The sequence below is a fragment of the Strix uralensis genome, chromosome 23 (genome assembly GCF_047716275.1).
Source record: "Strix uralensis isolate ZFMK-TIS-50842 chromosome 23, bStrUra1, whole genome shotgun sequence".
In the NCBI taxonomy this organism is placed as follows: domain Eukaryota; kingdom Metazoa; phylum Chordata; class Aves; order Strigiformes; family Strigidae; genus Strix; species Strix uralensis.
The window spans coordinates 4,953,861-4,980,560 of NC_133994.1; the positions used below are offsets into that span (position 1 = coordinate 4,953,861).

Here is a 26,700-nt window from a genome sequence, read left to right on the forward strand (position 1 = left end):
AATGTGTGTATACCTCATTATGAGGCAAAACTGCAAAAATAACTGATTTCTATTATGGTGTACTGAAAAGAACGTATCACGTTACCCCCAAGCTAAAATAGGAAACTTGAGTAACTAAAAACTGGCATGGCTTTTTTTATGGAGACGATGAGCAGTAAAAGCTTTAGTCTTACAGGAGTCAAAACTGTCATACAGTGCTGTTTCTATTTTTGAGAACTAGGACACTTTTGCTGCTACTTTGAAACATTTTCTGAGATTCGCTTTCTTAAATTAGTATTACTCTGTACTTAACGGTACACTAGCTCACTTCTGAAATGTTAGTCAAATGTGTAGACTGCAGATATCTTTTGAGAATGAGGGGAGGGAACTCAAACCCTTTTGAGGAGTTTGGGACTTAGCAAGAGAGAAAGTGAACAAATTTTTGTTCTGCCTAAATCAGATGGAAAATTGGGAATTCGGCTGGATTTTTGGTCTGGTTCTTTACGCTTTGCTACCAACCCTGACAGAATTAGTCTTAATTTGATAGAGGGTTAATAAGCTATATTGGGAGCTAATAGAATTTCTGAATTAATATAATTTACTCCTTTTTCCTTCCTTACTACAATTTTCAAAATTCACTAACCCTTGATTCCTTAACCCTGTAAAGAGTTAACATTTTTAGGTGATGCTCTGTGAGCAATCCCATTGATGTCACTGAGTATGGAATAAGCCTGTTACCAGAGGGAAGAATTTAAGTAGTTTTTTGCAAAGGGATGTCTGAATTCGAAAATAACCAACCTTTCTCTGGTTGTGAAAGAAAAACTAAAAGCATTTTTCACTGTTCATTCCACTTCTTTGACTTCCACAGAGAGTCAGTTTCATGGAAGGTAGGTAAATTTATTACTGGTTAGAATTTCCTGGGCAATTTCCCTCCAGGTTTAGGCTTCATTACTAGACCCTTCGTAGCTTAATTATCAGGAAGGTGATGAAACTATGGTCGTATCTGAAGTGATCACAAAGTTCCCATGACCTTTATCAGGACCAGGTCTGTTCCTGTTCATAAATTAACAGTTACATTGAAATTACAACACAGTTGCTACAATAGTATGAGCTCCTCATGTTGGTTAAGTTAGCTTTGGAAGCATTTCTTAGGCATTTGAAGATGCCACAAGTCCTTACACTCTAAGACTTACTGCCTATCATGGTTGCCTTGATGTCCCTCAAAATTATCTACATTTACTCATTGTTGTGATACCTGCTTGTATTGTATTGCGATTGTGCCCCTCACCATGAGTTATAGCTGTTTTGCACAAGTTCTTCATGAGCTCCTTTAAGGAGGAAACTTTTGGTAAACTGCATCTATGGCTGGACTGGTACTACAGATATAGTTGATAGGAAGGGAGGGACTTCTGTAGAAAAAACAGGCAAGCTCTCAAGTACAGAAGTCCTGGAGGACTTGCAGAAGGGCTTGATGTGCCAGATGACTGGGTTGTTCCCTCTCCTTTCCCTATCATTTGGTCTCATAAAACAATCCCTAAATAATCGAGCTAAACAATGAAAGAGAGATGGAAAAATTATGTCCCCCTCACACTTACCAAGAGGAAATAGTCACTATTATTCCATAGAATTAATTTCCATTGTTAAATCTGTGGAGATAGAAATGGAACACTTAAGACCCCATCCACAGTTAAGCTTAAAAGCATAGCTGACTTCCAGTACAAATATTTGTCTATGAAGAGCTTTTCTATTTGTGGCTTTTTAAAAACATGATGTTGACACACCTTGGTTCTCCTGAATTTTAAGCAGTTCTGTCTGTTGTGCTGAGAGGGTTTTTTTTGTTTTAACCAGGAAAACAGCTATGCAATTTGAGGCAGGGTCAGTCTCCTAATTTGGAGACGTCTTTCCTTTTACCTTCATGTAAAAGCAGGACGTGACTGTCAAACCACCAACTGCTTCCAGTTCTGTAAGAGCAGTAAATCCCACCCGTGGGTGCTGAGGGGGGCAGAGATAAATGGGTGTTGCTTTGCTTTCCAGGGGAGAGCCACTGAGTGAGTCTGACCTGGGAACTGCTCCCATCAGAGACCTGAGGGCTTTCTGCAAAATTGTATTGTTTATCAATCTATCCAGAGGGAGGGAAAGTGTAGAGCAGCAGTCTTCAACTTCTGGCTCACAGGTAACAAACTGCCCACGAGCCCTGTGCTTTAATTCCCGCTCCACTCGCCATACTGTCCCTGGGCTGAAGTGAGGTGGTGTTTGTAGCACCCGGTGCACTGGGTAAAGCTGATCAGGGACCACAGAAGGGCAATAACCTGTGCTCTAAAATCAGTGGTGTAATGGGAGGGATCTTCCATTTTCCTCAGACAACTAGGTGGTTTGATAGGAAAATACATCCTGAGAGAAAACCTGTTCTCCTGGAACTGTCTCTTCTTCCTCTGCCTGTTTCATTTCCATAATTCTCCAAACAGCTATCCTTTTTCCTCAAAAATGTACGTTAAACTTAATTGCCAGTTCTCTGCCTGGTTGTAGACCCCGTTGTTTCCAGTTTCGGTTGAGCAAGTGGCCTGAGGGCGAGGGGGGGAATCCTCCGGGGGTGGGGGGAAGGTGCAGTTCTCTAACAGCCCTTCCCCAGGCTTGGGCCTGCAGCAGTGCAAGCCCCCGGCTGCTGCCGCCTCCCCTCACCGGGGTCTCGCTCTGCTGCGGCCGGCACCTAAAAGGGCCTGGAGCTGCTTTGTAATAAAGTCCCGCGTCTAATTTTGGAGGAAAAAAAAAAAAACAACAACCAAACAAATGAAAGCGGGCGCCAGGCCAGGCACGCCGGGCCTCCCTGCCTTGGCCCGCTCCCCGGAAGGGCAGGCAGCCCGGCGGGCCGCCCCCGCCGCCACGATCTCGGCCTTTGCGGCGCTGACTCACGGCGCCGCCGCACGACTCCGGCCTTTCCCGCGCCGTGACTCACGGCGGCCGCCCCCGCCGCGGCGGAGGGGCGGGGAGAGCCCGAGGAGGGAGGGGGGAAAGGGGCGGCCGCGCCGCGTACAAAGCGCCGCTGAGGTCACAGCAGCGAGCGGCCCGTGTGGGGGAGCGGCATGGAGGGAGCCGGGGCGCTGCTGGCCCGCTGCCCCGCCGGCGGGCTGGGAGTCACCGTCTGCGCCGCCGCCGCCGGGCTGCTGCTCTACCGCATCGCGCGGAGGTAGGGCCCGGGATGGGCCGGGGACGGCGGGCGGGTGCGGGCCGCGGCGGCGGGAAGGCTCCGCCCGGGGCTCGCCCTCCTCCCCGGTGCCGCCGGGAGCGGCCTCGGCGGAGTGTGGGGAGATCAGGTGGGGCTGCGGATCGGCGTCGGGGCTCCCGAAGGTCGGTTTTGTCCCTGTGGTGTGGGGTAAGGCCCCCCCGAGTTGTCGGGGGCAGCAAACACTTGTAGGTGAAGGGCCGGGTACGTTTTGCCGTATCCCCTGGAATGGCTTCGTGTCTTTGTGTGCCAGCGCTGCACATGGAGAGCTCGCACGCTGTGGGAGCTGTGCCTGGGAGATGAAAACCTTTCCCTTCCTGCAGCCCGTAGCCGAGAGGCTGCTGTGACTGCAAGCGGTGTTACAGGGGCTGCTGGAGGCTCGGGGTTCTCTCTTTTGTTTTCTGACGCGTTACAGGCGGGGAGAGAGCATGTTGGGCTGCTTGTGTTGGTTGATTTGGGGGTGAAAGCGTGATTGCAGGGGAACAGAGAGCGCTGCAGAAATAACAGCGCTGTTAGAGCCTGCTGAAACTTGGGAAGATCACACAGAAGTCCAAGTTACCAGCGACCAAAATTCTTTGGTCAGTTGTTCCTTAATTGCACAGAACGTTTCAGACCTTAGAACAAATTTTAAACAGACCAATTGAAAACAAGGTTTGAAAAACATTAGAAGTCAGGATGCAGATTTCATAAAAGGAGTAAAGCTTCATTTGACAGATTATAATCTAGCAGTTTGAAACGAATGCAGGAATATATGGAATAACAGAACAGACTTGAGCAGTCTGCTCATCTATTGAGTGCTTCTCTTGGAGAAAACGGCAGTCCCGAGGGCTCATAGAGTTACGGTTCGCTTCAAGTTTACACTTTGAAATAGAAGCGTATCTCTACATCCACAATAAAATACCTAAGGTTTGCTCGAAAGCATTTGCTGTTTATATAACCCTATAAATGGTCAGTGGTATATTAGCCCGTCTACAAGACTTTGCATTTTTGTGGCATATTTAGGGCAGCTAAGAAATACTAGTGGCCTAAAGCAATCCCCGGTGAAGCAGGCAGCATTTCTTTGATCCAGTTGAGGCTAACATGTCTTTTGAGGGAAGAGACTGGATTTGTTTTCCTTAAGTTCATCATAAGGTTTCCGGAAGAAAGCATTTCTTCCCGAGTCATTGAAAACTGCTGGTGAGCTGTAAATATTTTCAGGTGACCTTGATAGTTGCTACATTTTTGTGTTTCTTAATACTATTCTGATATTACCTAATTTCTTATTTTTCCTTAGTTAAATGAATTTTCCAAAGTCATCAAGGACAGCTTTATAAGCGATCGATCCAAACATGATGCTGCCTTTGTCTTTGGTATCAATGTTATGATACAGCCCTGTTTTGCTCCATTTGCAGCATGAGTGCACTTACATATCTTGCAAAATGCCTTTACCACACCCTGTAGGAAGGGAAATAAAATATATCAGAACAATTTAGTGGAAAGTAGTTCTGGAATAACTGTCAATACGTGGAGTTACACTACTATAACTGTGTCAGCCTCTAAGACTGTGCTTTTTATATCGGGGAGAAGACTTGATGTCCAGATATGCACAGAACTCCTTAAACCTTATGACTTTGGGCCAGATAGACCACAAAACATAACAGGGTTTTCCGTTCTTCGAGATCATAGCATGGCTACTTGGTTGTTAGGTTTTGTTAGAAGTGGGGTTGCTGCGTTCAGGCCAGTAGCTGTAGCCACATTTCCTTCATCTTCTGTGCCCCTCCTGATTGTTGGCTACTGACTTGCTGTCAGTACTGATACAGACTACCCCATGAGAATCTCTTTTTTGAGACTCTTTGGGTCAGTGATGGCATAGGCTGCTCCTTCTACAAGTCAAGATAATCCATCACTCACTCTAAAAGAGACTGGTAGGAACTCGGGAACTGCCGTGCAGCTAGTTCATTTAGTTGAGAATCCTGTCACAGATACTGAGATGTCAGAAAGAGGCACCTTTTCCGGAGGGTGCTGTCCTGATGGCTGGTATTCTCCAGAGAATCAAAAGTTGCAGTTTCATAGAAGACAGCATTTGGGAGGGACAGCACAGGGACTGGTTATGACTGTGGGTCTGTGTCCCTGCCTGAGTCCACTGGGCACCCTTTTCCTTGTTAAGGGGACACTGTCTGGCTCTTGGGAAAGGATAGGCTGTGTTATAACCTATGACACTGTACTAGAAAGCTGGTCTTGTGGCTACATCTTCAGCCCTGTCTGCAACTGCTAGTACTGAGCAAATGCATCTGTGATATAGTTTGCCTGCTGGAATCTAGACAGCTGTGATGTGTTTTTCTCACGTTGGAAAATGGGGTTTAGCATTGGGTCTGCACTGGCAGACCCCTTCATTGACAGGTGATGGATGTGGGCACAATTTGGAGTTATGGCAGCTCAGTGAGCTGCCAGCCAGGAGCTTCCCTGACTGTGAGCTGAACGTGGTATCGGGTTCAGCGAGCTCCTCTTAACTCGGTCATGCTGACCGTACTGTGCCAGGGGCTTGGAGCTTTGGCAGCTTGGTTATGTCAAACTGCCATCAGATGTTGTTCTGATCAAAACTGATCTACGCAAAAGAGCTCCTCTTCCTGGTATGTTTTTTCTTCAGATTTGCTGGTGCAGCCGTTTGTATAATTGCTTTGTAATCCAGTTGCACCAGAATGAAGAGTGTTGCTTTAAATGCTTTTAATGGAGAATTCCTTTTTTCTTCTAATCCTTGGCAGGGGATGAGGGTAACCCAGCAAAAAGCTGCACATCCACTTGGGGCCTCTTTTAAGAATATGGAAAAACGAACATCTTCATGTCCCAACCTAGCAGTAAAGGAGTGGGGGAATACATGTAAATAAAAATATTTAGAAATCCAGTTTATTATTATCAGGTAACTGATATGGCCCGCACTTACCAGGGAGAGTGTTGTTCTGGCAATCCATTAAAAGTGTGGACTTAAGCATGACCTTAAATGTGGGGAATAGTGGAGAGTGTTTGGAGTAGGAAGGAATGTAACTTCCTTCTTATGTAACATGAGAGAGACAAACTAGTTGCTAAACAGTGTTTGTCAATGAATATACCTGCAGTCTGAGTTTTGTTAACAAAATAAAAGAGTGATAGCCTCTCACAAAGGAACGTTTTGTCATATTGTCTGAGCAGTATCAGACATTCAGGTGTTGATCTTGTAACTGAGTTTACTCCAGATATGTCCCTCCAGTGTTGTTTTAAGTAAAGATCTTCTGCCTCCAAAACAATTTGTCCAAACCTGTGAATTGTTTCTAGCTTGTTTGGGTGTGCAGGCTACAGATTGAGTTAGCACAGCAAGTCAGCTGTTAATGGAGTCTCTTGATGCAGTAAGTAATTCAATCACTTCTTGTTGCTCAGGTTTTATTTTGCAAGGTGTCCAGTGAAGCTAGTTCAAGTTAACACGGTGTTAGATTATAAACTCCTTAGGGATGATTTGCCTAGTGTGTTGCAAGGGATTGAGCACATGGTAAATGCTTAGTTTTGCATCGTCTGTCTCCTCATAGCAGAATGTCTGACTTCAGAAGCCATGTGTGCTCTAGCTTATTACGTTCAGCTGCTGCCTGAATTCAGTCAAGGTATATATAGCTCCAAAGTCATTAAATCCGTGTTTGAGAGTCTTTCCAAATGCAGTACTTGTTTTTTGGTTTTAAAGTCCTGCCCAGTTACTAGAAAATTAGCACCTTACTTACATGTTCTTGCCTGAAATTACCCTCTTCTTTTCTTCTTTTTGCATCCAGCGGGTTGGGAACTTCTGATTTTTTTCGCACCTATTTCTATGGCAACAGATAGTACGTTCACAAAAGGAAGGATTATTGGTTTTTATGCTAAATAATTCAGCATTTAGCAATTTCTTTTGCATACATTGTGAGAATGAAGGGCTCTTACTCAACCCTTACTAGCATTTCCTCAGCCTCAAGAGTGAGAAATGGAATCCTGTTTGGAAAAGGTCTTGAGTATACTCAGGATTTGGTCTCTGATATTAGCAAGGTCTCAAATAGGGTTTGACATTGGTTCTTTTTTTGCTTTATAGCACGTGTGCTTTACTAATTTTTTGGCCTGTGCTTTCCACTTCTTCCGATATCCTTGAAATTATTATTTCTACCTACTCTGTCATGTCACAGAAGTTGGAGGCTGGTGGTAGGTAGAGGCTGAAGGGTGGCGTGTCTTATTTCCATGGGATGGTGCCACAGCGGCATGAAGATGGGATTGTAGCACGGTGTACGGTCCCTGGGACCTGTGCAATAGAGGGGATGGAGTTTAGGTCGTGCTTGCTGTCAAAGTCTGTGCTCAAGGTGCAGTAGGATTTGTACTTCGGTGGTTAACATGCTGAAGCCTACACATTATATTGTCATAGTTTTTACATCTATGATAGTGAGATGAAACTAATACCAACAGGTGTTGCTGTCTATCCTTCCTATGGCTGTTTTGATGTGTGGTTTGCTTGGTTTTGGACGATAGTAGCTCATGGATAACTTGGACTAGCGACCTAGATTTCTGTCTGGTTTAAACTTCTTTTTTTTTTCTGCCTGTGAGTTTCAATGGTGGTATTTTTAACTCGGATCACTTACTGTTTTGAGCCCCCTTGGCAGTGAAGAAAGTTGAGCAGTGAATATTCGTTTTAAGAGGGGGTGTGGGTGTATGCATCTATTTTGAGATGAGAATCTGTCACTGTAGTAGCTCCAGCCATTTCTTGCAGCATCTGGCAGGGAATCCTCTGTGCACTCTGGCTTTTTAGGCTTCTTCCTGGTGCTTCATTTCAAGCTTGTCCTAGTCATTAGTACTTAAACAGGAGGCCCAAGCATCACTTCAGTGTTTGATACTTTATGAACCATGTTTAAAGATGTGATCAATGGAAATGGGAGTGGGGAAGAATCTTAACTGTAGGCATCCAGCTACAAAGGTGATGGCTGGGAGAACCACCTGCCCCTTTGGTTGCAGGGTGCCAGACATTTCTGCAGCATTCAGAAGATGTTTCACTACAGAATATTGTAGCAGCAGAGAACGTTTCCTAGAGCTGGAAGAAGAGAAGTTGCTCTCAACTGGTGAGCACTTTGGCTATTGTTACTTGCTTTCGAGGCCCCCATTGAGCCTCCCTGCTCAGTTGCCTTGGCTGCTGCTTTTGAAGCTGCCCAGCGGGAGCACGCTGACTGCTTGGTGGAGTTCAGGAGCAAACAGGGCTGGTGGCAGCCGGGTCCATCTGCCTGCATAGCTGCCATAGCGAGTCCCTGCCTGGGCTTTGCCTGAACAGCTGCCCTTCCTTGGAGGTGTGACTGGGACAGGTTCTGGAAAACCCAGACAGCTGGGCTGGGTTGCCTTGACCTGCCAGGACACTTCCTCTTGGGTATTGCACCGAGTTTCAAGACAAATGCAGACCTTCTTTAGCAGGCAGGCTCAAGAGCCTTTGCACAAACATCTGTCACAACCTGTTGCAGTGGGGGCATGTCACAGCCGTTTCTCTTGTAGTGACTGTTGTTTTAACAGGTATGGTTTGAAAAACAAGGGGCTTGTGGATCCAGGTCATTAGTCTTTTTCTTTTTAGTTCCAGTACATAAAAACTGGTCGAGTTGTGTTGATACCTCAGTTCCTTATGTATCTAAAGCTGTGAAGAAACAGCTATTTACAGTGCCTGAACCTTAGGATAATTTGATATGCCCTCGTCCTTGATAAAACCATGACCATGAGCCCATTTCCTAGGTTTCTGAGTACTATCGTGTACAGTTCTTGTGGATTGTAACTTCTGTTTCCCAGAATCCTGTGTATTGAGCACAACTTTACTGCACCCTTCGCATACATGAACACTGATGATTATGGAGAGCACTTACACCCCCAAATGTGCCTCTGAAAAACAGTGCGTGGGTTATTCACAAGGTGGTTGTTAAAATTCTGGCATGTCCACGGTACTAGCACAAAGAGATACAAGCATCAGGCAGAATTTATTTCTAGTTTGATAGTCCATCTTTTCATTGCTTGGAGTCCTATCGTTAAACATACCGAATGGGAAGACTGGTTGTTATTCCAGCCTCTCTTGCATTTCCCTGTTTGAAAGCCATCGACTTTCTCTACATCAGCTGAAATCCATGTTCATGCTGACACGTTTCCTTTCCTAACAGGAAGAAGCCCACACACGTGACCGTGAACTGCTGGTTCTGCAATCAGGACACGGTAGTGCCATATGGGAATCGCAACTGCTGGGACTGCCCCAACTGTGAGCAGTACAATGGGTTCCAAGAGGTACTGTGACAATTGCTCGCTGGGTGGCTGGGAAGGTGCATGCCCTGTGCCCAAGAGTGTTTGGGGGAAAACCCTGCTCCTCATTTTAAGATGATACAGGCCCAGTGCAGATGAATATCCAGCAGTTTGACAGCTGACAGCTGTGTGCTGAGCACCTGTGAACTCTGCAGCTGATCACTTGATCAAATTTGAGAAAGAATCCACTGTACTGGGATGTGCTGAGATAGAATGATAAAGACAGATTTTCTTTTCTTGCTTCAAAGGGCAAAAAGGGCCTTGACATTTTCACCAATATCTCTTAAGAATCTCTTAATATATGGAACAATTCTTCTCTGGTTTTATATTTTGGGACAGCTGAATTGCTGTATTTAGTGTATTAAATAACAAGTCTGGCTTAAGCCAAAATCTACCACCACCAGCTGCTTGCAATAGGTGTACAGAACAGCGGAGGGGGGAGAAGATTTGAAGCACTTTGTCTCTTTTTTTACATATTTCTTTTGTTACATAGGTGAATGCAGGGAGTGTAGAACTCCTGAACAGAGTTTAGGGAATCTTGTTATCAACCAGAGATACCTAGCTTTGATTTTATGATCTCATGTTTGCTTTCCCTGCTGCCTCCTTTTTTGTTTCATGTCAGAATGGAGACTACAACAAGCCCATCCCTGCTCAGTACATGGAACACCTGAACCACGTTGTCTCGGGTGGTACGACTTTCTGTGATCCTGCCGAACCGCAACAGTGGGTGAGCAGCCAAATTCTGCTTTGCAAGAAATGCAACAACCATCAAACCACGAAGATCAAACAGCTGGCTTCATTCTCACCAAGGGAGGAGGTAAGTGTTCGTCAGGGACTGGCATCACAGGAGAACGTCCAAGGCATTCCCATGCATGTATCTGCTGTTCCCGCTCTGCTTAATTCCATGCTGCAGCCTAGTAAGCAGGAAAGAGAGGAATTTTTCAGTGTGCTATGGAGTGATGCTCCAGTGGTCTTCAGAAGCACTATGTGGCACTCCAGTGCAGAGAAGGTTACTGATTAGTGTTGCAAACTTAACTAATCCTACTCCAAGGCCAGAATGTAATGACCTGTTCTAGATGGACACTGGCAGTTGAAGCTTGAGCCCAAAACCAAACATGCACATTGCTGAGATCAGCTTACAACTCCATTACTTAACTCCTGACCCAGATGAGCTTACAGGATCCAGTAGGCACAGCAGCCCGCTAGTCACCTGGAAGCCTTAATAGAATTTGTTTTTCCTGAGGCCTTGGCTGTGCTGCTCTGCTTTTACTAGTGGAGTGGAAGAAGAATCCTGCGCAGCCACATCATCTCCCTGGTTAGGCATTTGTGCCTAGGAGGGCAAAGGGATTTTACATTACAGCAGCAGGATTTCCTGCTGAGCAACTTCTTGGCCTTCCCATTACTTAATATGCATGGAGGATAGGATAGTGACGTTTCTCCTTCACAGTTTTATGGCTCCCCAGAGTTTCATGCAGAGAATTTAGTGCACCCTCCTTAGCGTTCAACCATGGTCAAGCCTTGGGGTTATAAGACTTGCTATAGTGGGATGTGTTCATCCTCTGGGTTGCCTAATCCAGCCCGTTTTGTGTAATTGTAATGAGTTGAATCAGGCTGACTCCCAGGGAACAGATTTAAATGTGATCATGCTTAATGAGAACATCTTCAGCTGATTCCCTTTTCTCAGCTTTATTTCTGGTCCTTGCCTCTTGCCAGACCAATCAACTTGCTCAAGTAACACCACCCTTTGGCCCCTTTTTAGGCATTCAGTGAACTGCAGTGTTTGTGCCAGCTGAGAAACATGGGACCGTGTTATCCAACATGGTTAGATATGCTTGTCAGCGACAGCAATGGCCTCTCAGCATTGCTGGCCTGCAGTGAGGGGTGAGTCTGCTGCCACTAGTCTCTCCCATGTGGTTCCTTCTCGATTCCAGCAGATGGAGCCTATGGAACTGTTGCAGCAAGCCCTCGGGCAGCTACAGTGCATCTTTCCTCTCCCCTCTCCCAAAGAAGCTGCATGCTTTCAGCTGTGTGCTTTGGTACAAGGATCTCGATAGAGGCTGGGGGTGGAGGTGGAAGAGCCCTAGAAGCCTCAGTGATAAGTGATGTCTCCACTGTAGTGAAGCTGAAAAACATACCTTTGGCTCTGCTCACTGTCTGTTTTTACAAGTGCTATTAATGATTTATGGAGCTCATTTCACCAGGGCCTTCAAACAGTGACAGCCTTCAATTCTAGGGCTGAGTTTTGGAAGGAGCTTGTCTCTTTCTCCAGCACAGTGGTACAAAAGGGCAACAGGTCTTTTGTGTCCCCTCATTCGAGGAGGGCAAGAGCAATTCTAGTTTTTTGTCTCATCTTCTGTGTTGAGTTCATAAGGTCTCAACAAAACCAGCAAAACTGGGCCACAGAATTTCAACATCCTGAAATTGGGCCACAGCAGCTTTCTCCAAAGGCTGTTTTGTCACTTCTGGGACATGGAGGCCGGGTCAGCTCTACGCGTGGTTGGTTGTATGGCTGACCTCCAGATTCATCGCTGTTCAGGCCTGGTGTTGGGTGGCTGTTCCTCTGGAGACTGGGAGCATGCCTTGCTCGCATATCAGTAGCAGGCATGATAAACGGGTGAGGGACCTTGCAGTTCTCATCTACTTTTCCTCTCCTATTCTTTCACCAGGGAAAATATGATGAGGAGATTGAGGTATATAAGCACCATCTGGAGCAGACCTACAAGCTGTGCCGTCCGTGCCAGGCTGCGGTGGAGTATTACATAAAACATCAGAATCGGCAGCTCCGGGCACTGCTGCTCAGCCACCATTTCAAACGCCGTGAGACAGACAAGACCTATTCTCAGGTACATGGGGGGAGAGATGAGGGAATTTAGGGGGAAGTGCAGAGAATTAGGTACCTCTGCACCTAGGTTTGCTGCTGGGAAAGGAAGGCAGCGGCCTTGGGGCTCTCTGATTCTGGGAGCTTGGGTGCATGGCAGAAGTTTAGAAGAGCACAGGATAGTTGCTCCTGATGTTAGTTTGAGGTTTTCCTCTTGCTGGTGTCATTTGGTGCAATTGCCAGAAGATAAGTCTAATGTAATAATAAGAACAGAGTGGAAGGAAAATAGTGGGACAGGCAGAAAAGGGGAGATAGGGAAGCCAATTTATGAGTACAGTGCAGGAAACTACAGAGTACAGTGGGGGGAAAAAAAGAAGTGAACAATGACCTCCTCTTTGCCTCACTGCCCTGCCTGACCTTGGTTTCTGCTCATGGCTCTGCTGTTGCTCTTTGCTAGTCTACATCCCATGTGATGTCAGCCCAGTACAGAGGCTTACAAGGACTTGAGCAAAACTGTTCAGTAAACCATACGGTCTAGAAGTGTTTCATAAAGCACCATTTCAAAACCTTACTACAGTTCATTCAGCTTCTGACAAGATGTTTCTCCCTTCCTCTGCAGAATCTATGTTCATCCTCCTCTTCTGCTTCCATAACCACACCAGCTCAGGTGATATTTCTGCGGTTTTTGGCCTTCCTCAGCTGTGCGTTCCTGGTTCTGATGGCCTTGTATGGGTCAGGCAACCCCTTCTCGCTCAGTGCAGCAGTCCCTGCTCCTGGTTCCTCCGGTCCAGCGTCTGTTCGGAACAGGACTGGCACAAGCTCACACGCAGACTTGGAAAACGACACTGCTGTGATGGTGGCAGGCTGGCGGGAGCTGCTCCGCCTGCTCCCAGAACAGATGGTGGAGAACCTGAGTGCCGCCTGGGCTTACGGCAAGAATCACCAGATGGCAGTTGCTGTCCTTGGGCTGTTCACCTGCCTGTTGGCCATGCTCTTAGCTGGGCGGATCAGGTGGGTGTGCTCTTTTCTTCTGTTTTGCTTAGAGGAAAACTGCATTATGTTGGAGGTCTTTTGCCCTGTCTTGACTCAGTGAGCCGGGGGTAAATGTTTGCCAGAATGGCAGACGTAGTACTGGGTGGCACAGTTCTCCATGTTATTCTTTGGGTAGCAAGCTGGCTGGCTGGAGACAGCAGAGCTTGCTCTGAATCTGTGCCTTGGTTCATACAATTTAAGCTTGAATTACTGTGAATGGAAAGCTCCCTGTGCAGCTCTGTAATCTGGTAGAAAATGGAACTGATCTATTCAGGTCCTTACCACAGCAGTGGGAAGGGCTGCAGATGATACAACCATAGTAAGAGATAGTACATAACCTGCTGTTGGGTACCCTCCCCACCTTTTCCCGGCCTTCCCTCCCTTTCCTCAGGACCAAGGGGGTTCATTGGTATTTAAACTCTTACCTTGTGTCTTGTCTGGTTTCTCTTTGGCATTGCAGGCTCCGGAGAATTGATGCATTTGCTTCAGTCTTGTGGTTCGTAGTGATGAGTCTGCATTTAGCTGAGAGGTACCTGAAGACAGAAACACCCAGCTGGCTAGACACAGCCAAATTTGGCACCACATCCTTGTGCTGCTTGGTGGGCTTCACTGCAGCAGTGGCCACGCGGAAATCAACGGGCCATCGGAGATACCGGCCCCGAAGGTCAGAGCCAGAGCAGTGATGCTGGGGGAAGGAGGAAAAAAAGCCTTGTGAACTCTTTGCGACTGGTGCTTCTCTCTCCTCTTTTTATTTTCCCTTTCTCTGTTTCTTTTTTTTAAATTAGATAAGCAGTGAAGATCTCTTCTTCTTTTATATATATTTTTTTTTTTTTAAATTTTATTTTTTCCCCCATCCTTGCTTCCCACTGTGCTAGCTGCTTGGAGCATTTCCACTGCTGGTGCTAGCCATGGAAGCTACTCCTGCTGCCTCCATTCTCCCTTCATCCTGAATACTACGTCAGCGGTGCAAATATCCAACTTCCCCAAAGCCAATTCTTCCAGCAGCCACTTCACAAACTGCTCCATAAATGCAGCCTCCTCCCCATTCTGCTCCTCCAAAGTGATTCTGGCTTCTCCTGTCCTCCTGGTTCTTCTCACTGCCTGTCCATCTGTTGTGGTTTGAACTCAGCCGGTAGCCAATCGCCACGTGGGCAATTGTTTACTTTCCCCCCCTCCCCCTCCCCGGTGAAATAGGGGAGGAGCAAAAGAAGAAATTCATAGGTTGAATAAAAAAAATAATTTAGTAATAGTAACAAAAACAACAGTAACAATAGTAAGTCCAAAATGGGTAAAAGGCAGCAGTGGCTCACCGAGCGGCGACCGGTACGGAGCCCGTCCCCAGCAGCGATCCGACCGCACCAGAAAATCCCGCCCCGCCGACCCGGAAACTGAAACGGGCGTGAGAGAGCCCGTGTCCACCGATATACTGAGCATGACATCACATGCTATGGAATGCTCCAGTGATCCTCCAGCTGTGCTCCCTCTCAGCCCAAGGAAAGTTAACTCTATCCTGGCCAAAACCAGGACAGTCTCTACCCCTTATTCCATACCATCTACGTTATGCTCAGGTTCCGAATAAGGAATCACCACCCCTTTTCCCAGGTCTCACAGATATCGTTCCCTCAGTCCATGGGCCATCCTTCCAGAATGTCTACTGAGTTCATTTAGTCCATAACTTTGGGTTCCATTTGTCGTGACAGTCTTTAAGGCTGGAGAAATGAGGTGGAGTTGGCTCAGTCGGTGGAGCAGGAGGCTTTGGATGTGACAGGAGGATGTTGCGAGGCACCAATTGCAATAACAGGGTTATTTGACAGTTCAATTCATGGGCTATTTTAACCTAAAATCAAATCTTCTTGAGACATGCATCGGACTTCTCCGTCCCTCTGCATTACCCACCATGTGCACCCAGGTCCTTGGGCAAAAGTAATCCCATGCCTGGGTTTACCTTTACCCAATGCAGGAGTAACCCAGATGGTCTTCCCCAGCATATTTTTAATGCGTACTATAGGGGCTTTATCCCCATCTACAGTATGTAGGAGATTTGATTGAGCAGGGCCAGCTTGCTTGACTTGTCTGGTATTGACTAGCCAGGTGGCTTTTGCTAAATGCATGTCCCAGTGTTTGAGAGCTCCACCACCCATTGCTCTCAGTGTAGTTTTCAGCAATCCATTGTATCACTCAATTTTCCCAGAGGCTGCTGCATGGTAGGGAATGTGATATATCCACTCAATACCATGTTCTTTGGCCCAAGCATCTATGAGGTTGTTTCAGAAATGTGTCCCGTTATCTGACTCAGTTCTTTCTGGTGTGCCATGCTGCCATAAGACTTCCTTCTCAAGGCCTAAAATGGTGTTCCGGGCAGTGGCATGGGGCATGGCATAAGTTTCCAACCAACCAGTGGCTGCTTCCACCATTGTAAGCACATAGTGTTTGCCATGCCAAGTTTGTGGAAGCACGATATAATCAATCTGCCAGGCCTCCCCATATTTATATTTTAACCATTGTCTTCCATACCAAATGGGCTTTAACCGTTTGGTTGCTTGATCGTAGCACATGTCTCACATTCATGGGTTACCTGTGCAATAGCATCCATGGTCAAGTCCACCCCTCAATCACAAGCCCATCTATATGTTGCATCTCTTCCCTGATGGCCTGAGGAGTCATGGCCCCAGTGAGCCGGAAATTGTTCACCCTTATGTTGCCAGTCCAGATCTACTTGAGCGACCTTAATCTTGGCAGCCTGATCTGCCTGTTGGTTGTTCTGATGTTCTTCAGTGGCCCAGCTCTTGAGTACATGAGCATCTACACGACATACTTTCACAACCAGATTCTCTACGCAAGCAGCAATATTTCACCATCATTCAGCAGCCCAGACGGGTTTGCCTCTGCACTGCCAGTTGCTCCGTTTCCACTGTTGTAACCACCCCCACAGCACATTTGCCACCATCCATGAGTAGTACAGAGGTAGAGCAGTGGCCACTTTTCTCGCTCAGCGATATCCAAGGCCAGCTGGATGGCTTTGACCTCTGCGAACTGACTCGATTCACTTTCTCCTTCAGCAGCTTCAGCAACCAGTTGTGTGGGGCTCTACACAGCTGCTTTCCACCTTCGATGTTTCCCCACAATGCGACAGGACCCGTCGGTGAACAGGGCACATCGCTTCTCATTATCCAGTAGTTTAGTATATGGTGGGGCCTCTTGAGCACTCGTCCCCTCTTCCTTTGGCACCATTCCAAAATCTTTGCCTTCTGGCCACTTTGTAATCACTTCCAGTATTCCTGGATGGCTGGGGCTCCCTAGTCGAGCCCGTTGTGTGATTAATGTGACCCATTTACTCTACGTGGCATCGGCTGCATGGTGTGTAGAGGGAACGCTCCCTTTGAGCATCCAGCCCAGCACTGGCAGTCGGGGAGTCAGGAGAAGCTGTGCTTCAGTCCCAATCCCCTCTGAAACAGCTCGTATGCTGCCAATATCTCCTGCTCATACTCCCCCTTCAGTTGAAATTTTGCAACTTCAACATGCAGTTTATAGCCTCTAATTTCTGCCTCATCCAGAAGTCTCAATGCAAGTTGAACTGATTCTCTCTTTAGATAGCAACAGAGGCTATCTCCTTTAAGATTTCCTTCCTTATCTTTGTACAGTTTGATTTTGTGTTCTTCTGTCTGAGGATCTCTCATAACGATACCACATTTTGACATGACTTGTGTAAATTCATCTTTGTAATGTCTGGAGGTAAGCCAGTCACACAGAGATTTGTGTTTCTCTTCTTCAACATGAAACCATCCTGGCTCAAGCTTCCGTTTTTCCGCTTTTTGGTTTGGATCCGTTTGGTGTGGTCTTCTCTCGTTTGCTGATGGTTGTGTTCCTGATGTCTTCAAACTTACTGGTTGCTTACTTTCAGTTCCAGTGCCAGAAGCAGATGAAATGTCGTTATCATCTGCATGGAAGCCATTGTTGACGTGATATATTGACAGGAAATCTTCTGTTATCTTGGGGAACCAAGCCTTCTTCTCCTGGTCCCACTTGTAGCCGGCCCCATCGGCCAGATCCACGTAGGTGAAGGGGTCGGGCTCACCCTTGCGCTGCTGCTGGAGCTGCGGCTGCTGGTAGAACTCCTCGTTCCCGTCCTCGCTGCTCATCCTGGCTCGTTCAGCGGGACCCGGCGGAGGGTCCCAGGCACCCACGCTGCCACCTGAGGTGCCCACTTGCCTCGCCCTGCTCCTCTCAGTGGGGACGGGGACGCGCGTGGGGAGCGGCGAGCCTGCAGCCAGGGCCCGGCTAGCATAGTGGGTAGAGCAGGGGACTCTTAATCGTGGGTTCGAGCCCCACGTTGGGCGCCAAAAAAATGTTGTGGTTTGAACTCAGACGGTAGCTGATCGCCACGTGGGTGGTTGTTTACTTCCCCCCCCTTCCCGGTGAAACAGGGGAGGGACAAAAGAAGAAATTCATAGGTTGAATGAAAAAAAAATTGAGTAATAGCAACAAAAAGAACATTAACAATAGTAAGTCCAAAATGGGTAAAAGGCAGCAGTGGCTCACCAAGCGGCGACCGGTACAGAGCCCGTCCCCAGCAGCGATCCCAGAAATCCCGCCACGCCGACCCGGAAACCAAAATGGGGCGTGAGAGAGCCCGTGTCCGCCGATATACTTGAGCATGATGTCACATGCTATGGAATGCTCCAGTGATCCTCCAGCTGTGCTCCCTCTCAGCCCGAGGAAAGTTAACTCTATCCTGGCCAAAACCAGGACACCATCCTTAGCCACTCACAGAGGAATCCTCTGCCTTGATCCTCCGTGCGGCTCAGGCCACCGTCAATTTTCTAATGGTGCTGGTTATTTTAATTTTGAACTGATGGGAACTTGCCTCTGGATTCCGAGTCCTCATAACGTGTGCTGTAGTAACACTGCATGGTGTCCAGGCACGCGAGGAGGGGACTACACGTAGCCCGTAACCTGGTGGTTCTTGCCTTCCACTGTGTAGCATGACTTAACTGCATGCGCGCTCTCTGCACCGCTCTCCTGTGACTCCTGTTTTAAATGGAGAGGCGTCCTTAAGTGCTTTTGACTGGAACTTCAATAATTTGTTTAAAAGGGTGCTTTAAAAGGTTATGTAGCTCAGGGTGTCTTGATTCAATATCTGAAAGTGTTCTGCTGTTTTAGGCTAAATTTTCAAATCTACCAGTGGCTTTGCTCTCAGTGCTGGTTTTCTTTGGGTTTTTTACCCACCCACCCCCACCCCCCCCCCCCGCCCGAGGAACATATGTGTAAAAGCACAACTGGTTAAAAATGCATATGTTCCTCCACTCCTGTAGCCTTAGAAAGAGAAGAAATATGGGACTAACAACTTCATGCTTTCATTGTACATCACTACCTATTCAATCCAGTGTTTTGTTGAGAACACAGATTAGGAGGACGTGCTATAGGAAGGGGTGGGAACCTCTGCTGTGGGACTGCACAGCAACAGAGATGAATTTTTCTTGTTACCTTATTATGTTAAATGTTACTTCTTATTTTTTGAAGTCTGGCGTTGGTGGTAATGCTGCTGAAGAAAGGGGTCTGGAAATTGTGGCTTTGAGTTGAGTGCCTGGCAGTCCTCTGCTGAAAGCTGGGATGACTGGATGTTACTGTGCGGGGAGGAAGGAGCTTTCAGCTGCTCGGGGTTTTATAGGATTAACTTGTTGGGGCCTCTTAGGATAAGCAGTCTGATTATCCTGGACTGTTTTTTGCAAGGCACTCCACTGAGTTTCTCATCCAAATTTAGGTCTGTCAAGAGGAAATAGCATTGTTACAGAAGAGCTACTATTTTCTTCTGTTCAGAATAGCACAATATAAGTGTGATCTAAGTTAATTGGGTGTCTTGATCTTCCTATGTATGAAGTCTAAAATGTAATCAGAATGGAGCTCTCACTATGAAGTATCTGCATCTCCTGCTGAAAGATTCAGACACTACTGGATGCTGCAGATGCTGGTGAAATTATAGAAGCTTTTTTAAAGGAAACAAAAGATTTTTCACAGTTACTGTTCTTCATACCGATATTCATTGTGAAAGCAGAAGGGTAGCACTAACAAGAGCCCTGTAGGGATTTGTTAACAGTAAGCCAAGTTGAGTGTGTCATGGGAGGGTACAGCTCCTGGCTGCAGGACCACGTGCCTGTAACTTAACAACTGACGTGGGAAGGGACACACAAACCTGCTTCCCGTGTGTGCTCTCCTTTGGAACTTTTTTCCAGTGCCTTCAGATAAATGCAATATCTGCCTCCAAGCAAACACAACACCTTTCTCCATTCTGGTGCTTGTGAGTGATGCTGCTCTGAGGGTTGTTTACTTACTTGTCCACAGAAGGAATCCAGCATCTGCAAAGTCTGGTTCCACTCTTCTGTGTTCCCTTTGTTTATCGATTTGACCCAAAAAGTTTGTCTTCTAGCTCACAGTCCCAGATTGTTTCTTGTTCCAGTCTTGGACTTTGAAAAAGCTAAATAATAACCGTTATGTCCCGTTTACCACTGGGACACTTTACTGAATTTAGAGAATTGTTTCAAAGTAAATACTACAAGAAACCATGTGAATTCATCAAAACAAGGAAAAAACAGAAGTGTGCAGGGTTCTCAGTGCTGGGTTAGACTTCAACAATCACTCTTGTGCCTCTCTCCTACTCTCCATTAGGAGATTTAGTAGGAAACATTCCTTAAAAATCCAGTTGTCTTCCTATACCTGTGAGCCTGTTGGAGCAGGCAGCAATGTTAAGACAGTAGTAAGCTGGTGAAAGGACAGGGAAGTGACAGGGGAAAAGAGCTGAGGGGGCAATTTTTTGTATGGATGTGCTATCGCTCTCTACTCAGCTTTCCTTTCAGTGCAGTGATCGCTGTAATATTTTCACCCCTGGAAAACTCCCCACTGCAGCGGCCCTTCCAACACCATTTTTCTGCAGCCCGTCTGCTGTTAAAAGTGAGGTGGGCAAAGCCGCCTAATGAATTGGACACTGGAACCAAATCCAGTGACAGCTCTGCCATCCTCTAAACAAGCTGCACAGCAGACCCAGGAAACCTTGAGCTATTATGTCCATTAAGTGAGGTAAGACATCTAGACTGGTTTTTTCCCTTCTTCCCTTCTTTCTGCTTCAGTACTTTCAAGTTTTCCCCATAAATCATAGAATCATAGAATACTAGGTTGGAAGGGACCTCAAGGATCATCTGGTCCAACCTTTCTTGGCCAAAGCATGGTCTAGACAAGATAGCCCAGCACCCTGTCCAGCTGAATCTTAAAAATGTCCAGTGTTGTTAATAAGTTAATTGTAGAAAAAACTGATGTTTCTATTTGGCTGTGATTGTCTTCTGCACTTACCTATAGAAGTTGGATTGAAAGTTCCTGCTAGCTTCTAGCCCATGAACTTGCAACTGCCTAGTGTGGCAGAGGTGAGCAGTTCCTCTTGCTGCTCTGCTGTCAAGTATGTCCAACTGATGGGAGGAATCTCCTGTTTAGAAGGATATGCTGAGACTGCTACAAGGAGGAAGGGTGTAAGCAACTGACAAACTGTTACACTGTTTGGGGAGGGTCATGGTATTGTCATGCCTGATTTCTAATGGCAATATACTTTCTAATAAGAATAAAATTAATCTGTCCAAATTTTCTTGCCCAGTAGCAAGGAAGCTCAGTGGCAGCTTCTAAAGGTGCTTGTCAGCCTCTCCAGATATTTTGCTTTCAGGAGCTGAAACTCAAGGCTGTATTATGTTTCACTTTGTCCTGTTCCATGTGGCCTCCTATCTCTTCCAAGCAGCTGTTTTCCTCCCTTCTTTTTAGCTGCACTTTTCTTCCAATTTAAACATGCCTCATCTTTGAGCCCCTTGTGGTCTGGTGCCTTTGATGATGTTTTGCTGATAAGTATTATGTTGTTTTTCTGTGCCTGATCTTTTCTCCTGTACAGTACTGTGATGGGAGGGGGAGGATGCACACTAGATACTGGGAACAGGCAGTCGGAGTGGGGTTTACACTGTGAAGCCTGAATAATACTGTTAAGAAATATTTTAGCTGTTGCACAGCGAGTGCAAATCTATACAGAAAGAGTTTAAAATCTTTTCATCTGGGAGATACGTTAAATGCAGTTGACAGGCAAACAAGAAATCCATTTGTCGTCGCTTTATGCAGATTAATACAAATGAAGTATATTTACAAGTTGCGCTGATGTTGTATGTCAGAACATTAGAAAGCTACTTCATTTTATGGCCAAGCTGTACAGCTGAAGCCCTGATCTCTGGTGTGCTTTGTTCACAACTTATAATTGAAGAACTTTTGTACTCATGATTGGAAAAATTTCAAAGGCGAAACAAAGTAATGAAACACATACTGAAGTGTGGTTCAATTTTAACGCCAAAGAAGCTTTTGTCTTCACTCAGGTGTCAGCTTAATTTCCCACTTCTTGGTGCCTCAGCATGTCTGTGCTGCTGCTTCTGAAAACAACAAAAAACCTCAGAGCCTCAAAAACAAACTTGCAGCAATTGATTTTTTTTGGTCTTTTAGAGACTCTAATGCTGACAGTCTCTCTTTCTGGTTTTCTCTCGTGCTTTTGCTGATGGTAGAGGATGATTGATCTTTTGGAGGAGAGGGAAGGAAGGAGGAGAAAGGTGTTTTTTTCCAGAGGTGTTCGGATTTATAAACTGCTACATTCGATCTGTACCAGTTGTGTCTACTCAGACAATTAGGCCTGAAGAAGATCTGTTACCAGTATTTAACTGTTGACTGTTTCTGGGAAAAAAAATTAGTTAAACCACCACTGCCTTTACTGAGACTGTTCCTGCAATACCCGATTTCAATGCTAAATAGACTGTTCTAAACACTGTGCCGTGCTGTAGGTCCGGTATGGAAGGTGCTTTGCCAACTTTGCATTTTTCACTTGAGGTTCGGTTAGGGAACAGCTCAGCAGTTAGATGTGCCATCTAACTCTGCCTGGCTGCTTCCCCCACAGTGAATCCAGCAGAAGGAAATGTGTGCTTCCAGCTCAGGTATTTTGGTGGAAGTCCCAACATCCGAGCACAGTGCCACCATCCTCGTGAAGCTGAGGTGCTATTTTGTATGACACATAGGTATAGATTTCCTTCTGCTGGGGGAAATAACAGCTAACAAAGGGCTGGTAACTTATTTAACATGGCTGACACAAAAATCATCCAGAACCACTTGATCAGTGCTTTAAGCTCGTTTTCACTTAGCTGGACTTTTATTTCAGGCCTCAGAGGAACACATGGTAACTTGTGGTCACCAGATGCGGCTTTGTTGCCTGAGGATTCTCTGAGCCATACAGGCCAGATCATGCAAACATCTTAATTCAACAGTATTAGAGGATTTTAGCCCAAAAGCCTCTAATTTCAGGTGCTACTTTTTTTACACTGGCCACGTGCTGGTGTGCGGACCAGAGGATGGTGCTACAGAATGGAGCTGAGGTGGTGAGGAACTGTGAGTGGGTTTGTGTGTCACTTGAAATCAAATCTGCTCCAGCCCACAGTGGCTGACTCTGGCTCTTACAGTGGCCGTGGCTCATCCACCAACACAAAAGCATCTTGTACCCTGCCCAGCAGACTTGGATATGTAAAGGGGCCGATGTGGGGTTCATTAAGTGCCTTTCCCTGGATGAGATTTTTGGCAACGCCGTGTTGCTCTGCTTCAGTAGAACTGACGCAGCTGGAACTTGGGACAGCAGTGCCTGTATGTCTGCCAGGCCAGTGCTTTTGCCCTTCATTTGCTACCAGTGAGTGTGGCTGGGCATAAGAGTGTACTTGGGCTGCACTCTTAAAATTTCTGAGCAACTTTGCAGACTATGTGGGGGTTGAGCGGAGAACCCAGAGCTAGCAACCAAGTGAGCATCTCTGCTGCTTCTGGTCTTCCTGAAGCCCTCACTGACATCATTGCATGCAAACTGATGCCTTTGTGGCCCTTTACAATTCTAAATATGCTATATTTATATGCCATTCTTCCCTTTTTATTAACTTCTTTCCTACATCTGTGCTTTGCATGCCCCAGTGAACTGAGCTTGGGTGTGTCAAAGGGGTGAGGATAAGAGGGGAATGTAAAGTGGTGTCGTGGTGTTTTATTTTGGCTTTATGAATATTTTTCAAGTATGCTGAAATTGTGTGAAGCTAATAATCATGCTTAGATACTTTAGAAAGTATGTATTGGTGTATTGTGGACAAATTATTTATACTCTTATAAAAATGAATATAATTAATAGCCAGATGATTGCTCCAGACTGACTCTACTCATGAAAGCAGGGAGCTGTGGTATATGGCTTTGCTTTGGTTTTTAAAGAGATGCTGTTGAAGTTGTGTGCTGTCACATATAACCTGCCAGCTGATTCCAGGTGTGCCGTCACCTGCAAGTACACTTGGGGCCTCTTTGCGCCACAGCAGATGCTCTCCTGTGAAAGGGGCAGTACTCAGTCCTGAAGTGTACCTTGAGTCATCCCCTGTAAAGCCTCATTTGGGACCAAAGCTATCAAGTACACAGGCAGGGAAGAAGAGGTCCTCTGAACATTTTTGTCATGCCAGCGAGTGGATTTTTGTAGACGTGGGATGTGCATATGCACACACCCCCCTACCTTTGTGCCACCAGCTAGGAGGGAAGGCAGAGCTGATGCCAAACATCTGTCTGTGCTCTAGAAGGTATGAGTGCAGGACCTGGCAGCTGGAGCATTTTCAGCTCTAACTCAACCCTCCTGTTTCATCCAAAGCAGGGCAACATGTAGGAGAAGACAATTCATAGTCTTGGCAGCTGAAGTTTCTAGCTCTCTTAAGTCACATATCAAAATCTGAATGTGTCTGAGACCTGTGCCCTTTTTCAGCATTGTTCTCCCCTCTCCCTGTGCCTGTTTTTTTTCACTATATTGCTCTTTACTTCTGATTCTGTCAGCTTGACTGGAGGCACAGGTTATGGCACTGACTGAGGTGATGGTTGGACTAGATGATCTTCAAGGTCTTTTCCAACCAGACACATGTGACTGCATGTCAGCTCACAGAAACTCTTATCTCACAGCCAGCAGTAAGGCAGTAGTGAGTTACTTCTGTCTTGGGCAGCAGCACCCATGCTGCCAGGAGAAAAGGGTGCAGCTATGTGTGGATAACTCATAGCTAAATTATGATGGGACCTTAAGTCCAGAGGAAACATTTTGCCCCATGACTGGCACGTGGTTCCCTGGCTGCCTTCAGGCAGATGAACCTGGGCACGTACAGCAAGCTGCCTGACTGTGACTGCATCTTACCTTCTTCCTTCATGTACGGAATTATCTGATAGTAGGAGTGAGCCCATCTACAGCCCTGTAGTCTGACCTGACCCATGCTCTCCCATGTCTGTCTCTATCCCAGGGGTGATGCAGCATCCCTGGTTAAAATGCGAATTAAGAAGGCACACACGTACGGTGGTGCCTTTGGATAAGAGGGGGAGTATTGTGACAGAGGAGGGGAGACTCTGCTGGCAGGAGGTGTTTCTTCAGGACAGTGTACAGTCCCATACCATGTAATACTCTTTTTAACCTTCTATTTATTTTTAAAGTATCTGTGTAGCAGAGTTGTGCCCAACTGTCTATTAATGCTGTGATCATTGTAAATGCTAATTAAGATACCCAATTTTTGATGTTCACAATATCACGTTCTGAAATAAACAGCTTCCGGGCCCTGACTGTTTCCACAAACTGTCTGACTCCAGAGCCTTTTTTTTTTATCTTTCCGTTTTGTTTTTTTTTCCCTCCTTCTTCCTTTTTGGGTTACTTTTTTCACTGTTACCAGACCCACTATTATCACGTGCAGAAATGGCTTGGAGCAATGTAGTAGTCTGAGAGCAAAGACACAGCTCCACGGCTCCAATTCCAAGGCTGATGTGGCTGCTTCCTGCTTTATGATCCTCTTGAGCTCCTTACCTTTTCATCTGCTTCTGAAAGAAGTTTTAGTTCAGCTGACCATTCTCAGGCATGAAGCACATTCCCATGACAGCACCCCTGCTTTTTAGCAGCATCTAGCCCTCTTGACATGACAGTGGCAAACACTAAAGAGAAGAGCGCATAGAAAAGGAACAGGATTTTGCACATATTGCAGGAATTTACTTTGTTCAGAGCAAATCAATATTTAAGCTACTCTTTGGTCAGCACTCAATCCTAAAGCATTAATATGCTATGCTTAAAGTTCTTCAGCTCTTCTTTGCTACCCAGAAAAATTCCTTTTCTGGATGGTGCAAGATAAATGATTGATCAGCTGCCCAGAGGATCTGACTGCACTAACTCGGTGAGGTTGAGAAGGGGGCTGTTGAGCAGCAGAGCCCATGGATGCCCGATCCAAAAAAGTTACAATCCCAGGAAAGAGGTTGTGGTTATGAGTGATAAATGATTGTAATCGTCCAGCCCATTAAGTGAAAGACTGCCAAAAGCCAATAAGCCAGCTAAGCTGTTCTCCGCTGCAGCAAGGAGCTGTGTAAAGTTGGATCCTTTAGCCCAAAGATACAAAATGTGCAAAGTTAGGAAAAAAGAGCTGTGTTGTTCACAGGTGATGCTCTGATTTGGCCCTTCGCAGACATGGCACAGTGAGTGGTAGGTATCACTCTTTCTGGTATGATTCATATCATAGTCCTGAGCTGCACTTCTAATTTCCTTTCCCATTCGTTTTCTCTTACAAAGCCAAGATGGACATGTTCATCTGCTATTTGCATCTGTTTGTGTGGTGGGGCAAATGTGTATATGTATGTGCACTAAAGGACTCTGCACGTTTGCGAAGCATGACACCCTTCCCAGGTCCTCTGGAACCTGAAGAGGTTGGGCAGTTTCAGCTGCAAGACTGACGAGTTCCTTGCCACTGTTAAAGGCATGTCCTGCTCACAAGCACCAGGAAGCTGGTTGGCTCAGATGTTGTTCAGCCTGATTAAGCTGGTCGGGATTGTTGATGTCTGCCTCGTACTAGCAGATAAGTAGTTTTATAAGATATTTTAAATTGTAATCTTAACTCTAGACTGCTTCTTCTGGACATGCTAGCACTGCATAATATTGCCGCATCGCCTCTTTAATCTCCAAGAGAGAATGGCACGTGCATAAATCACCTCACGGCACAAGATTGAGATACACATGTTCCTTCACACTCTAATTTACTCCTGGCTTTCCTCTGACAGAAGAAAAGCCATGTCATTGCTCTCATCTGTCTCTGTTTTCATCAGAAGTGAGATTAAACCTCCAAATGTTGCAGCTTGGTTATATGCTGAAAAGTCTGATATCTCCATTTTAAAATATATACACTTCATACTTTGTTAGTACTTCATCATGACTTATTTAACAAGAATATTACCTGTTTCTAACTAAACAAAAATCTTACAGGAGATCCTTGAGAGATCTCGTACATATTGTAGACTTTTT

The 26,700-nt window shown here is 46.0% G+C and overlaps 1 protein-coding gene across 2 annotated transcripts in view; it reads left to right on the forward strand.

Moving 5' to 3' along the window:
* Positions 1-2,750: 2,750 nt before the first annotated feature.
* The window catches only part of TMEM201 (transmembrane protein 201), a 34,756-nt gene continuing 10,806 nt past the window's right edge, over positions 2,751-26,700 (forward strand). For both annotated transcript variants that reach the window (XR_012632087.1, XM_074893277.1), the window contains exons 1-6: positions 2,751-3,163; positions 9,343-9,463; positions 10,101-10,295; positions 12,145-12,321; positions 12,916-13,307; positions 13,789-13,992. Coding sequence is in view for 1 of the 2 variants with exons in the window: in XM_074893277.1 (XP_074749378.1) it covers positions 3,060-3,163; positions 9,343-9,463; positions 10,101-10,295; positions 12,145-12,321; positions 12,916-13,307; positions 13,789-13,992 (1,193 nt within the window). In the remaining variant the exon portion in view is untranslated. The remainder of the gene's footprint in view (positions 3,164-9,342; positions 9,464-10,100; positions 10,296-12,144; positions 12,322-12,915; positions 13,308-13,788; positions 13,993-26,700) is intronic.